Here is a 15,616-nt window from a genome sequence, read left to right as displayed (position 1 = left end):
GAAGCAACATGCCTCGAAATGGAAGCAAACATTCAAGACGATTTCAAAATTTGCACAAAATAATCAGCTGTAAGAGCTCCTCTTGCTTTAAGCTTGATGTTTTAAAATTATGCTACGATATGGCATTGACCAATGCAGTGTTTTATTGATCTGAGGATGCGATTTGCTCCAGGATTGTATATAGAAAATATACACTAGCTCAAAGAATGAAAATTCCACATATGCAACCTTTTATCATTTTAATTTTGTAAGAAGAACAACTTTGCAGCTACATCCAACCCAAAAAATAAAAAACCCAAAGTTATTCATGATTAGCGCTAGTAACCTGCTATTGGCACTGCAGATCCCATCAGTTGGGAACGCTTGGGCCATTTTTGTAAATGGGTGTGTGTCAGAGATTGCCCAATTAAGGTATGTTCTGGCTGCGGGAGGTTACAGTGCCTTGGCTAAATGGGAAACCGGAGCGCTGAAGATACAACATAAGCACCCAGGATCCTCCGTCAGTAAAGAAAGCCCGCGGAGGGACGCCCTGCTCCCTGCAGCGCGGCAGCCGGGCAGCCCGCGGGCTGGGACCTGCTCTGCTTCGTCTCGTTATTAAAGCAAGTGGGGACAAAAGACTTTCCCCATCTCTTATTCTGTGTGTCTATGTAGGAGCTTAAACGAGACGGGAGCGCAGTCATTCGCAGTCACCTCCCAGTGTTTCCCACTATCTGTAAAGGCTGCGTGGGGCTGGGGTGCTGCCGGGGGTGACGGGTGGGGGACCCGCAGCATCGCCCCGGGGCCGGACAAGCCTCAATGCAGGGCAGAGCTCTTTCCACCGCTTTTTCATTTTCAGTAGCGGGCAGAGCCGCCCGCACGCCCTGACTCCGTGCTGGAGGTGACCTTCCCCTGACGTGACACTGGCAGGTCCCCATCAAAAATTTGGTGCCTCACAGAAACCTGCAAAATGATCTTTTTATTTTTTCCGACCCTGCTGTTGAACCGAGGCCCCCGCAGTGCCGGGAGCTTGCCCGCGCTCTGCTACGATGGAAGATTTCCAACTCTGGCTCACGGCAGAGGGGCCTGAGGGGGAATTGCAGGGGGGTCCCACCGCCCTCACACCCCTGCTGCTCATGGCCACTGGCTGCGGGGGGGGGACAATGTGGGACCGGTCTGCACCCCCGCCCTGCTCCCTCCCACCGTGGTCATCCTCCCCGCTGCTCCGTACCAATGAAGCACCCGGCGGGCGATATGCTGCGTCCTCACTGCAGCACCTCTTGTCCCACCGGCTGCTGGCAGAGCCGTCGGCACCTTCACGCCTCGAGCAGGAGCACGGCCAGAACAGGGCTGAGATCCAGGTCCTCCCTGCCCTCCTCCCGCCAGCCCAGCCAGGCCAGGAGCTCCACATCACAACTGCAGCCGGATCGAGCCTCTGGAGACGAGCCCCAAGGCCAGCAGCGGACCAGGACCTCCGTGGCCCCTCGGAGACTCCACGTGCCACAGGAGGCATCCCATTGGGACAGCTTCAGCCTTGCAGGGGAAAGACCAGAGAGCAAAGAGCCAAGGGTGGTTGAGAGGAGACGAGGTGGGAAGAGAAATGGGGCTGGAGCTCAAGGAACGACGAGAGAAAAGCCAGAAGAGCCAGGACATGCCGTCAAGCCAGCGGTGCTCAGGGCTCCGGCAGCCCGACCTGCCGGCGCCCGCGGGTCCCAGCCTGTCCCCAGGCAGGAGCTGGGTCTCTGCCTTCGCTGTCGGACAAGAGACACTCGGGAGCCAGCACAGTCCCTGCAGGGCTCCGCTGCCCAGCACGGAGAAGGAAGAAGAGGTGGATTTGGGGGCACAGAGCAGGAGCGGGGAAGGGCAGACGGGGTGAAGGAGAAGACTTCGGGTGCAGAGTTCTGACAGGCAAAGGGTGAAGTGGTTGAAATGCAAGTGTAAGCCCACCTCGATGGAAGGCAGTGTCCCCTCTAGGACAAGAGGGGCTGGTGCGGAGCCATAGAAGAGCAGAGGCACTGCCCTTCACTGCCAAGAGGCCATTTCGAAGCGGTTGCACAGGGGCTCTCTCTTGCAGACCCAGCACACGCAGAAGGAAGGAGCCGACGCTGGCACCAGGCTCCTGCCCCGCTCCCGGAGGGATGCTGAGCTGACCAAATGGTTCCTGAAGGCCACGTCCACCCGAACCAACATGTGCCAAGAAAACACCGTCCTACCGAGCCAGGAGCTTCTCCCGAGCCGGAATGCTGTGGGATGCTGCAAAGAGAAATGGAATGTCCACATTTGCTGCTGGTCCAAATTGCCACCGCGGTCCCCAGCCCTTCGGAGTGGCCTCTGCTGATGGCACCAGAGAGGGCGAGTGCTCAGCCTGGGAGCCCTCCGGTGAGCAAAACCTCCTGCTGCTTTTCGGCAGCAGAAAGCTCTGACAAAGGCTGTGACGTGCCTGGGAAGGGGCTCAGGGCAGCCCACCTCCCCCTGCACAGCGTCCTCCAGCAGCTTCCCCCCCAGCTCCTCCAGGGGCTCTGCAGGAAAGCGCAGCACCAGGAGGGCCCAGCTGTGAGTGCAGCGAAGCGGGGTTTGCTGACTTCTTACCTTGAATTTTGTCTGAAATGGGTGGCAATTTGGCCTCTGTCAAAGATGATGAATAGCCTGGGAGCAGGTAGGGAGCAGCTACGTGGATCTGGTAAACAGAGAGAGGGGAAGGCAGGGGAAATTCAAGGCTGAAAACACCTCCAGCAAAGGGCTAGTTGACTCTGGGAGGTGACGAGGAGCACGGGAGGGATGGCGTGGCGGAGGCACCGGGGCTCCCGCACGCCCAGGGCAGTGTGCCCGCAGAGCGCATCTGGCCCAGAACAGCATTTGTGCCTGGACCAGAGGGGACGGGAATCCTCCCCGACCACCACTGCCGAGCCCCAGCCCCGCGGCAGAGCTCCGCTCCAGGGCTGCCCGGGCAGAGCTTGCCGGAGAGCAGCTCCTGCCGGCGCTGCCGGTGCTGCCGTTCGGTGCCTTTCAGAACGATCCCGCAGAGTTCAGAACCGCAGCGATTCAGCAGAAGCGGATTTCCAAAGACAGAAGGGAAATTCTGCATGCGCTCAGGAGAAGGGAAGTTAGCAGGAACCTGTAATCCCTCTTTAGCTGAAACTGCCAATTGCTTTTAACAACTGCTCCTCTGAGAGCGCACAGGCAGGGCGATGAGTCACCGACACACAGCGCTGCCTCGCCGAGAGCCTTGCCTCTGCAGTCTCCAGAAATCCAAAGCGCATGCTGCAGTTGTCTCTGTTCAAGGCATTTAAAGAGATTCCCAAGCGGCAGAGCTCTGCTCGCCTCGGCAGCACCCTGCGGCAGGGCCGTCCTGACACCTCAAATCATCCTTCCTCCAAGGGACACCGGACGGAAACTCCTTTCCCTGTCCATGTTTGAGCGCACGAGTGAGCAGGGTTTGCCGGCTGCACAGCACGAGCTGGTGCAGAGGACACGCAGGCGTTCGCTCTCCGCTTGGAAGATGCTTCCAGTACGTTGCACCTCGGTTTGGGGACAAACGCCGCAGAGGACGAATGGGCCACGGCTCCGCCGGCGGTGCAGGAGGCTGCCTTGTGATGTGGGCTGCTGCCTGCGCTGCTGCCTGCGCTGCTGCCTGCGCTGCTCTCCCAGGCAGCTCTGGGGACCCACCGTGCCCCCGAGCCAGCATCCCCAAGCGGTCGGGGCAGCTTCCAGCCCTCGGCGCGGTGCAGCCCTGGCTGTCGGTGCTCCTGGCATCTCTGAACCCAGAACTGTAGAAACTCATTATTGCCAAACACATGGAAGTTCCTTGGACATTATTTCTCACTTTTTATTTTATAATCAGTATTGGAAAAAAAACAATGGCACATTACAACTTAAAGCAGGTTGATACAGTGACAGCCCGTGAACATCTGCAGAATAGTATAAAAGGAAGCTGCATGATTGTTATCGTTTCAAGAGAAATTCACCCTTCCTGAAACGTTTTCTTTGATGCCAGAAACAAAACTTAGGCCATTTAAATATCTAGCGGCATTTTTTAAAAGTAGGACTATTAGTTGAAACAAGTTTCTTTACAAGCTTCATATCAGAATTCACAATACTGTTCAACGTTAAATAGCATCCCATTTGTGTTAATACCATTTTTTGACACATTTAAAGCGCAGGTAACAAACTCAATCAATTGCTTTGGCATTTGAAAAAAAGAAAAAGTTTTGCTATGAGAACCAATGTGTGGTATTTACTAGGGTGACCATGGATTTGAAAGCACCTGCAACAGCTCTTTCAAATTTCCCACTAACAACTGGATATGTTTCTTTTGATTTAAAAAATGCTACTTAGAAACTGCACGATCAGGAGAAATCTTTGCAAACAGCAGACCTGGCTTCCCTAATAATTTATCACTGCTGCTGAAGACCCAACGCAGAGAACTGCACCTGCCCAAATCCACACACGTACGAGTCTACAGTGGCAAGGGGTGCTGCGGTGGGTTTCCAGCGACAGCAGGACAGAGCTATAGAAGAAGGCAGAATCGGCATTTCAGCTCTCGGGAGCAGCTGCTCCGTTTTGGGAGGAGCTGAGCAGCTCAGCCGGCAGCACCCGCGCTGCGGGGTGCGCGTTCATACTGGGGAAAGGTTTAAAAACACTTACCTGCCGCTAAGGCTAAGAAGGCTAAATATTAATTTTTCATGATTACATTAAAAGACTAGAAAAAGGGAAGAGCAGGAATTGAAGCGCATGCTGAAAAGATCTCTCCTAATTGTCACAGTTTACACCTCTCCATTTTACCTCTGTTAGAACTGTTTTTATTTTCTAGAAATAAAATGTCATAAAAGCACATTTGCAGCTCTTACTGCACATCACCCACCCTTCAGGCACGCCCCAAATGATGTGAAGACACTTTGGGCTTTGAAATATGGTCACTCTAGTAAGAATACTAAAGAAAAACCACGAATGCAAGTTTTGCAATGGAAAATGTCACCACAACAGCAGCTGGGACTGGATGATAGAGATGCAGGAATGAGATCTAGACAGCTACTTAGCTCTTGGCTTCACGTTTAAAAAACTCAGAGTTAACAAAGGAAAATCCTTCGAATTCTGACTGGTCAATGTTCCTGATGACTTCCTGGTCAGGAGGTGTTAAGACGGGTGGATGGCGAGTGAAAAACCGGTCGAAGTTTTCAGCATTGCGTCCACACTATGAGAGGGGAAGAAAAGAACGTATGGTGGGTGGAGAAAGAAGCGTGCGGGACGCGGCTGCAGCCACCCGCCCAGCCTCGCCGCGCGCCGCCGCTTATCTCGGTGCAGCAATGGCAGAAAAGAAAAAGGTGCAAAATACTTATGAGCTTTGTTAGTCACAAGGCGATGTTATCTCATGGCGCAGCCAGAGACCGGCAAAACCCTCCGGCTGCACCATGGCAAGTAATTGCAGGAGAGGAATGAGATGGGAGTGCAATTACTTGCTGTCATTCCCTGCCTACACGCAGCGCTGTACCTTCTCTCAGGCTACACCATGCACACGGCAGCTTCTTCTGAAAGAGCCCTGCGGCTTCACCTGCTCGGTCATCCCTCCTTCCCGGGGAGCGGGATGCTTTCGTCATGTCTGGACTGCTGAGAGGCTTCTCCTTGCCCCTGCTCAAGGAGAGAGCTTCTCACCTTCCGCAGAGCTCTTGTAACCTGCTGCTGGCCGAATGCTTAATGCAGGCACTTGTGCCTGGGAATTTCCAGGGCTGCTCCGTCCCTTCCCGACGTGCCCGTCAGACTCTGACGGTCCACACTGGTGCATGGGGTGCTGCTCGGCCAAGGCAGGCGGGAGCGGGGGCTTTCTGCTGCGTGGCAGCCAGGCTCACTGCACGGCACTCCCAGAGCTCTCCGCTGCAACTGGACAAGGCTGGCTAACCCTAAAAACCCTACTGACAGCGACATTTTTCTCTCTTGCCCCTGAAGGCAGCTTGTGACAACCCCTATGTCGGGTGAGGCAGGAGTCCCAGAGCACCGGCGAGCTCTCTGCAGCCAGCAAAGCTGGACGAGAGAAGAACCCGAAAGCTCTGGAGTCAGGGTGACCGCTGCCCTGGTTGGCACGGCACTGCGGGACAGGAAAACACGGGGCCTGGAAAGCACCCGAGAGTGCCAGACCCTCCTCGGGGGTCGGTCAGCATCCATCGCTCCGGGGCTGCTGCGGAGCAGGAGCCCTGGGCAGCAGCCGAGGACCCGGCTGGCTGTGCTGCAGTCTCTGCAGCGAAAGAGGGAGGTCGGGAGCAGGGAGGCATGCCAAATGCCTTATTTAATTTTCTTAGCCATCAAAACAAGGGTCCTGTAACTTCCCATGCTGCAAGTCATGATTTAATATAATAATAATAGCAATAGATAATAACAGGTGGATACCGGGTCACTGCAGCAGCTACAAATTGTGCTCAATTACTACCTATCACACGCATGTCACATCCCTATGAACTGCATGTAATGACTTTGCTCTAATGGCTGGTGAACTCTCCCTCCTATCGGAGCTGACACACAACTGATGCTCTCCTGGCCCTCTTTTCTCCGACGAGATGCAGAAGCCAGCATCTCCCGGTCCCTCAGTTCTCTCCTTCCATTTCCCCATGGAGAACATACGCTTCAAGTGCTGGGAATATTTTTCCTGGTATTTAACTTTCATTTGCTAAGGAAACAGATTTACATTTTTAATAAACGTCAGACTAAATATAATAAAATATTAAAGACAAATACATGTAAACTTCAACATTTCCCAATTCCTTCCTCTGCCAGAGGGGAGGTTTCAGGGAAGACGTGAACATCCATCAGCCTCCAACGGCATGTTTCATTGGCAGCTCTTGTATGTTCTTACGGTGCCAAGTGAGACACTTCTTATCCCCAAGCCTCTAAAAAAAGTTCAATGGGTAACATTTGAGCCAATTTAACTCTAGTTACTGCTGAGTTGAAGCCTCTGAGCCCATCCCTCCCTCTCATATGTTGTAAGGCCATGTCTCAACCTACAGCATATTTCTAGTCTGGACTTGTCAAGCTTCTGCTCCCAAGCGCATCTCCTGTCCGTCACCCTGAGCTCAGCGTGGTTTCTAACTCAGCACTCAAACTTACTCAGAGACCTCAGAGGCAGTTTTCTCCCCCTGCATCTCTTCTGGGCTGCCGCAGTCACACACGCTGCAGCCCCAGCCCCGGTGAACACGGCTCCTGCCTCTGGCCCCACGGCTGAGCCCGCAGCTGAGCCCAGGCAAGAGCACTTGGTGTGGTAGGTCACAATGTGGTTTGCTCTTTTGTAAGTATTTTGATGCAAAAATGAGTTGGTGCTGCCCAGGGGAGGAGTTAGGAAAAATAAAAAATCCAAAGACAAACAAAATCCCCCCAAACCAAACATGCAAACACAGTGCAAACCAGTTCACCAGGAGGGTACTGAAGATGAGGGCTTCCCAAAATGAGCCTGAGAAGCCTTTTCATGCAGCCTATGAAGAGCATCGCGTTGGTGGGGGAAAACCTGCCCCAGCTGCCCTTGGCTGTGGTCCCAGCACGATGCCATCCACATTGTGGCCCTCCAGAAACAACTTTCTGGAAATCCCTGATTTCAAACACAGAGACCCGAGTGGAAAATGACCTCTCCAGAGAAAGGGTATGGGTCCCCGCACCAGAAAACACAGAGCCCGGGTCAAATTAACAACAGAAGCCCAGTGAGGAGATGGAGAATGAAGACACAAGCGCAGCGAGCAGACTGGCAGACACACAGCTCGGGAGCTACTCCCTAGAAAAAGCCCAAGTTCTTGTACCTTGCCAATCCCTGACTGCTGTACGGACCCATCCCGAGGCAATTCTCCGCATCTCTTCTTCTGTCCAAGCACCCCATTCCTGCGGGCAGCAGGCGGGTGCAAACTAAGAGGGACGTGCCCATCTCCTGGGCAGGCGGAGGCTCGGCATCACACGAAGAAGTGGCCAGACTGGGACCTGCCGGTGACCTTCCCCTCGCGGTTACTCCAGCCGTACCCACGCTCCCCGTCCGCAGGTCACGTCTGATCCCAGCCCGCTGTCTCTGCTGAGGCCGGGAGCCGTTGGAAAGCAGCACCCCAGCCGTGCTGGGGGACAGAGGCGGGGGCAGCCGAGCCCCCCCGGACCCTCCCTGGGGGAAGCGGTCCTGGGGGATGCTTACGCCAGGCACCGTATCACCGGCGGGCTCAAAGGCTGGCAGATACCCCTCTCTCCAGTGCAGCAGGACAGCGGCGAGGTTCACGGATGTCCAGAAACGAAGAGCGAGGTTCTCTCCAGATGAGCTGACAATTCCCACCATGAGGAATTTGACCAAGACCTGTCACAGCTCCAGTTTTTTGGGAAGAGCTGGTCGCTGCTCCAGACCACACAATCAAGTACAGCTTTAGAGTCTTGCAAAAGTAAGTTTTAGATGTTTGACAAGTCAGCAACAGCCAAATGCCTTCCCGAAAACCATCCTATTAGCATCAAAATAGAAAATAAATTCCCCAAATTGAAGTTGCCAGTTTCACAAAGCCTGGAAGCTAAAGTCATGAAACAAAGAGACGGGCTTTTCGAGGCCACATTGTCCCTAGTCTTCCCCTTCAGCACCGGGATAAAACAAACCATGAGCAAGATTACTGGGAAAGTCTGCAGTGCTTAAGGTTATCAGTGCAGTAACACAGAACATAGCAGGGTTTACCTGCTAATAAGCCGCTCACCTGCACGTTCTATCAACTCCATATACAGTGAAAGCCTTACAGTGCTCTGAAAATATAGCTGTCATTGCCTATTAGCTTCATGAGATCTCGGTGGAGACATGCAAGGCACTTCATGCGAAATGTCTGACAGCCCTAGCCGCCTTTTTGCTATAAAGAAATGTGCTGTCTCTTAAAAAAAAAAAAAAAAAAAAAAATCAAACAAGAGCAACCCCATCAAACATGTGAAAACTAATCCTTGTGAAACACTTCCAGTTATAGGGATAGAAAATACAAATATATTTTTAATATGTATGTTGGCAAGGAATAATTCTCATCATAATGAAATAAGGCAAGAATATGTGGATGGAAAATTTTAGAAGTCGCATCTATCCATAGTATTCCATGCCCAGCTTTGTGAGGTTTGCAGACTTTCTGTTTGGATGCATAAGAACTTGTCATTATCAGCAAACCAATCAGCATATCCTCCTCTTTGGGAACTTTCACAGGTATAAAATATATACTTTAAGGCTGGAAATTGTCTTTGGGTTTATAGGAGCCACGTCCAAGCCCAAACCCAAGGTCTAAAGGCTGTGACCATGCCTCTGTGCTGTCCTGCCACCCCCACGATGCCACAGGCAGCCACTGGCTCTCGGGAACGTGGCAGGTTTTACTCCAGTGGCCAAAGCCCAACACTGCTGGAGTTTCAGATGCAAGATCTGGCCCACATTGTGCTAAGAGAGAGCAAGAAGGATCCAGGCCGCTCCGGACGGCAAATGGTCGCTCTCTGCAGGAGCACCATCTTTAAAGCTTCCGAAATTAAGTTCCTCTTTAAAGGACGGGAGACATGCTGTATGAATTTTTACATTTATCTAAAGCCATGTTGTGAAAAATCTGCCTCATTTTAGTACTATATTAATGTACAGGCATCACTCCATCCTGAATGGAGAAAGGGGGAGGGTGGGAATTTATATCTTACATAAATCCCCAATGTGTCCTGTCTAATATTTATAGCCAGCATAGAATGACTTTTTTTTTCAAGCTGCAGAAATAAAACTGTCAGCTTAGAAGATAGCCTTTTTATTTTATCAGTTTCTAGCTTGATTTCAAATAGAGAAAAAAGGCATAATAAAATATTTTCCATTGATCCCTAAGATGCAATCAAAGATCATAAAAAGCCGAGGATGGCTGTTCTCCTGCTGTGATGAAGCCCTTGCTCCCAAGGAGCCGAGGAGAAGCGGTGGGCTGAACGCACCCTCGATTTCCCATTTTTCTGGCCCAAACCAGTGGTACAGCCACAATCCCACTGGCCTCCCAGGCAGCTCTTGGGCAAGTCTGACCTTCCTGGTGCTGCGCTGGGCTAGAAACCTGGCTTTTGCCCCCTGAGGGAGGATCAGGGCTCTCTGACACTTCTGGAAACAGATGCGCCCTTCTTGGGGGAATTTGGCTCGCAGCATGAACCTGGGGCCACACCAAGAGCCCCTTTGCGCTGGTCAGGGTGAACAGGGACCAAAGGTGCTTTTTGTTCCTAAGTGTTTGGCTAACGATCCCAGACCACAGCTCAGGATGCTCCAGCCCGCATTCATCCTTGCTCCGGGCAAAGGCTGAGAGCGTTCGCTGCAAGGGTTTTCTGATGTACGGCCCTGGCTTTCATCTCTCTCCTATGAACAAAGCCAAGCTTCTTCCCAATGTACTGAGAATATCGGCTGAATAATCAGAGGGGAATCTCAGAGAAAGTCTTTACGGGACCCTGAGGCTACCAGAGCAAATCTTGACTCAATTACGAGATGAGATGTTTAACCTCAACACATTCGGCCGCCTCTCCACGGCATGCTCCTGCCCACTGTTGGCCCCCTCAATCCTTACATCTCATCTAATTAGGAAATCACTTATGCAAACACCTGAACTCACCTCGTAAAGACTGAAACTAAGGCTACAAAAACGCACATACAGGATAACTGGTGTTTTCATGCGTCCAGGTCTATAAAAGGCATTTCAATATTAATTCAAAGCAGTTAGAAGAAAATTAATTTATGCAATTAAAAATTATTAGATTAAAAGCAATTTTTTTAAACCCTTGTCCTGTTGTGAGTAATCCTGTGCTCTGCTGTGTGATTTCAACGCTCTCAAAATGAGGAGACTTTTCAAATCACTAGGCTTTATGTAAAGTAAAGGAGTAATTAGATACCAAAAACAATAATTATCTCAATGAGAGACAGAGAAAGCAGGCAAGTGTAAATACACTTCCCAGGGTAAATGCAGACCCACGAAAGGAATTGTTATGCACAAGCCAAACCACGAAGCAGCCAAGCGCAGCCCCATGTCAAAACCGCCGAGTTTCTGCACACCAAAGACAACCCAGACTCTGATCTGTCTCGTTACCATCTCTGTGATAAAGGTTAATCAAGCACAAAGCAGGAAGCAACACATGAGCTCTTGGGAATTTATTTTCGGCTCTGGGTACGTAACACCCAAGCCAGGCAGAGGGCTGAAGCGTCCATTTTCCTGTTGGTGTAAAATGCCGCAGGTTTCTGGGAAGCGATGTGAAGCCTTCCCGGCAAGTGGCCGCTGGGAAGGCACGGAGAGCCCTTGCTTGTACCCACGCTCCCTACCTGCAGAGATGTTACAAAATCATAGAAAGGTGGCAAAAATATTGTGGGTGGGTGCTAGAGAAGAGATAACTAGCGAAGATGCTTCTGCGGAGACTGGGTGCAGGCAGGGGACCACCCCGGCGGGGAGAGGTGCGGAGGCAGCACGAAGCTGCCCACCGCACTCACATACACAAGAGGAGGTTTTGTGCTACTTGAGCAATGAGCAAACATGAATTAATGATACCTTCCGATAAGCAAAATTTGTCGACATGATGCTAAAGACAATTCAGACGGGGCTTTGCTCACCCTCGGCTTGTGTTCACGGGGTTGAAGTGCTCAGGCACTACACGGGGCTGGAGCACGGGAAGGCTGTGGGCATTTGTGGGCAGATACCGAGCCCGCATCTGCATATTATTCTGTATGCTGAAAATTTGGCTTGCAGACAATCTGTAACCTTATCTTTATAGAAGCTAATTAAGAAAAAGAAAAAAGAAAAAATGAGAAGACTTAAGCCAAGGTGAAGAGCCAGGCTAGCACAAATCCCCCACTCCAGCAAGTGCTCAAGCCCTGCATGTGTGGCTGAAGGTCAGAAGCAGTAAGCAACGTCTTTCCTCGTGACCCGCCCAAGTACATTGTGAAGGTGCCCGAACCCAGATTTTCATTTCCGTGCTGCTCTGATCTGTGCTCACAGCTGGCATGAAAGGAGCAGCATTTTCCAGCACAGATGCACTGCTGTTGAAATATCAGCTATCAGCAGGTACCTGAGTTGTCTTAATCCTACCTAAATCCTAAATCTACTGCGCCTACCTTTCTATTAATCTTCCTGTCCTATCAAATGGTGAATTTTCCCCAGCACCAGCCGTGAGGTGACATGCGACAGACGGCAGCTTACCGTCCCCCTTCCAAGGTCCAGCATCAAAAGGATTTTTAAGGAAATAAGACATTTAAAGCAGGACAAAAATTGCACATTTTAAAACCAGTAAGAAAGCACTTTTGACAGAATTAAATTGTTTTTAACTGTAAAACACCAAACAACAAATAACGCTATGCCACAACCCAAGGCAAAGAGCATCACTGGGGATCTGCTCAGGAAGAAAGGGCAGATGTAGAGGAGGGGGACAGCAACAGCTTTGCTAGCAAACGCACACAGAGGCAGGAAACAGCAGGAGTTACGGATTTCAGGAGAAAAGGGCTCTTGCAGAATAAGACCCCCGAAGCCCTGGTGCCAGCTCAGCCCTCCCGATGGGCTCCGGGTGCGGAGCAGCATCCTCACCACGGCTGGAGCTCACAGACCACCCACCCCATGTCTCAGCATCCTTTGCACAAAGGTTGGATCCCACCCTAAGCCCACACACATCATGGTGTGTACAAACAGCCCCAAACACTTTTGCACTATTATACTTTGATATCAAAGTTAATGCCTTCCCGGTAATACCTTCCCTACATGGTCTAATGGCTTGAAGATTCCACCCCATCTGAGGGAAAGGAAAGCAGGCAGCAGTTCAGAACTCTTGTGCTAACCATCACCAGCTGCTTCCCAGCAACCTGCATCTCCACATTTCTGAGACAGGCAAGGAGAATGGGACATTTTTCTCTTTGCTGATGCAGAGGGCAGCCCAAGCCCGCACTGCACAGAAGCAGCGCTCAGCCATGGAAATGCAAGGCTCTGAGGACAAGTACCCGACAGAGTTTCCTGCAAAGGCATCACTGCACAGGAGTTAAGTTTGTAAAAATACTTGTCTGAAATTAAAATATGCAGCACCAAGTGTACGCCAGGCATCGCTGTCAGACCTAGGGCAAGGAGCAGACCTCCTGGTCGGCAGCCGTTCCCCCTCCAACGCTGCATGCCGGGAGGGAGACGAGGCTGCGGAGGCTCCTGCTGAGCCCAGCTGATGGGCGGTTTATCTGTATTTCATCAGTCAAGCAAGGAGCTGTAGAAGGGAAAAGGTTGCTAGAGCAGAGAGGCATTTAGAGGGAGGAGAGCTAAAGGAGCCGAGCACCCTACTCCACGTTTTCCCTGAAAGCGGAGTTCTTCCAAGCACTGAAAGGGTCCCTTCAAAAGAACAGGTTTACTGTAAAGCAGAGGAAAACAGACACGTCCAACGTTGCTAAGGGCAGTGGGGCAGGGGAAGGCTCAGTTAAATACATGGAGCATCTCTAGACTCCTGAGTTGTGATCCAACATGATGGATTAAGAGAGCATGCAATGTCCCCACCTTGATCACTGGGCATAAATATCAGTCCATATCAGCCATGTAAATCGATTTAACTTTGGATTCACAGCTTTCTGTAAAACACCAGTGCCCAACTAGGCACAGCAGCTAACAGGCACGCAGGAGGTGGAAACACAGGAATAAGCCTATGCCTTAAGGACCTGGACAACCGTGGATAGACTTGGGCATAGCTGTGATCCTGCCAGTCCCAACAGTGGCAAAGGGAAATAGAGAAATCCAGGGAGAGATGTCCCTGTCCCCAGGTCTACGTGGTCACTGCTACCTGTGCATCCTCTCTTGGTAAGGGCAGAGAGATGCAGCAAACAACGTGCTCGGGGTCGTACAGGGAAGCCCAAGCTCCGCAGCTCGCAGGCTCATGCCCTCGTGCTGCTTCAGCATGAACCCCGTACGCCGCAGGCGATGAAACCCGCTTTGTGGCTCAGGCTGCACCCCTGCACTGGCACAGGCATTACACGGACAGATGTCACTGCAAAGACAGCTAGACCAAGGAGTAGTCAAGTAGTCTCGTCTTTTTTGACAAATAGCTTTCCGATTACTCATGCCTCCACCTCAGTTTTGCTGCTGGCAGCTTATCTCCCCCTACAGCCTCGCACTCCCAGCACACACAGCATCCCTCTCGTGACTAGAACCCATCTTAAAGCACGGCGGAGATGACAGAGGGCAGCCAGGTTCTCCTCACTGCAGAGCTCCTCTCCACCCGCGTCAGCGCCCGCACGCGAGCCAGGCTCCAGCCTTCCACCGCTTTACCTTGGAGAGAAACCGTTGAGTGAAATACAGCTCCGTTGCCAATTCAGACAGACTATGGTGCTGAGCTAGATGTTGAAATAAAGTTTAGATTAAAAAAAGAGAGAGACCTGTTCAGCTTAAGAAGAAGGGAGGAAAAAAAAGAACAGAAAGACTGACCCCTGGGATAACAGACAGACAGTACTGCAACGCAATTAAATCCGTGAGCTAAACGCGTGGTGTTTCTACCCCTGCAAGTCAGAGCGAGACCAGGCGTCCGAGAGCTATCCTTTCACAGCAGTGGTCTGACACGTGCCAAAAGCGAGGAGACGCGATCTCCTAGGCAGAGAGACGGTACCTCCGCGCTGCGGGCCGGGCCAGCAGCGCCCGCACGTATGCCTGTGCGTGGGCACCCACGAGCACGAGTGGGAGAGACTGCACAGGAAAGAACTGGCATGTGGGAGAACGGGAGGGGAGAAACATGCTTAACGCAGCCACACTTACAGCCTTTGGCTTGAAGGGAGGCTGGATCTCCTTGCGCTCCAGCTTATCCCAGTCGATGTAGCGGAAGAACGCGTGCTCCTTGATGTCCCGCTCCCCTTCTGGACCACATCCCAGTCGCTTGGCAGGGTGCTTGGTCATCAGCTTGGGGAGAGGAAGAGAAGAAACAGTCACTCACAGAGTGTCCAACTGCTTCCCAGAATGTCCACTCTGAGAAGTCCCCAGGGTGCTGCGATGCCCGGCTGGGCAGCCTGCACCACGCAGCCGCTGTCCCGGGATGCCCCGCATCAGGGTCCGGACCCCAAGAGGGGCTCCCATCTCCTCTGCTGCTTTTGGTGCTCAAAGCAGAGGACAGAGGGAGAAGCCAGAGCAGCTCCAGGGACAGGGAAGGTTGACAATGGCTTACAACAGCAGACTAAGCAGATCGCAGGCACGTGAGCACTGGGTGGGATAAGCACATCCCCTTTTCCTCTGGGAATGAAACTGGTTCACCAAGAAGTAATGTCAGGGTGCTGGTAGAGCTCCCCGCATCACTGCAGTCTCCCCAGCCTGCTACAACGGGGGGAGCAGGATGCGTGCAAAGCTGCTCAGCAGTCCCTTTGCTCGGTAGCCAACATCTCAGCATCTGCATAATTAATTTGAAAGGCCACTGCTGATTTAAGATGAACAATCTGTCCTCAAAAACTTTCATTAGCCCTAGAAGCAGAACCCCCACTTTTCTGGAGCCGCAGCAGCAGACAAGAGGTGTATTTCTAATGAAAGAGTCAATTTGGAGGAAAAAAGCACCAACAGTCCATTAATGTTGTTTATCATCTACACTTCTCCTCTTCACTGGCTCAATAAGAAAAGTGAAATGGGCCATGGGGATTAAGGGCGGCTGTACAAACATTAATATCCTGGGGGCATTGTTTGAGCTGTGTTCAGAGATC

General features: G+C 51.8%; 1 protein-coding gene across 3 annotated transcripts in view; it reads right to left on the bottom strand.

Moving 5' to 3' along the window:
• The window catches only part of PRKCB (protein kinase C beta), a 136,239-nt gene that overhangs the window by 5,226 nt on the left and 115,397 nt on the right, over positions 1 to 15,616 (bottom strand). For 2 of the 3 annotated variants that reach the window (XM_069810556.1, XM_069810558.1), the window contains 2 exons: positions 14,691 to 14,831; positions 3,778 to 5,167 (listed from right to left, as the gene is read on the bottom strand). In XM_069810556.1, the coding sequence (XP_069666657.1) occupies positions 5,009 to 5,167; positions 14,691 to 14,831 (300 nt within the window). In that variant the 3' untranslated portion in view covers positions 3,778 to 5,008. Of the gene's footprint in view, positions 1 to 3,777; positions 5,168 to 14,690; positions 14,832 to 15,616 lie in introns of those variants that run through there. The other variant, XM_069810557.1, reaches the window with a different exon arrangement.

This window comes from Haliaeetus albicilla, chromosome 22 (assembly GCF_947461875.1).
Source record: "Haliaeetus albicilla chromosome 22, bHalAlb1.1, whole genome shotgun sequence".
Classification (NCBI taxonomy): Eukaryota; Metazoa; Chordata; class Aves; order Accipitriformes; family Accipitridae; genus Haliaeetus; species Haliaeetus albicilla.
This window is presented reverse-complemented; position numbering and strand designations above follow the sequence as displayed.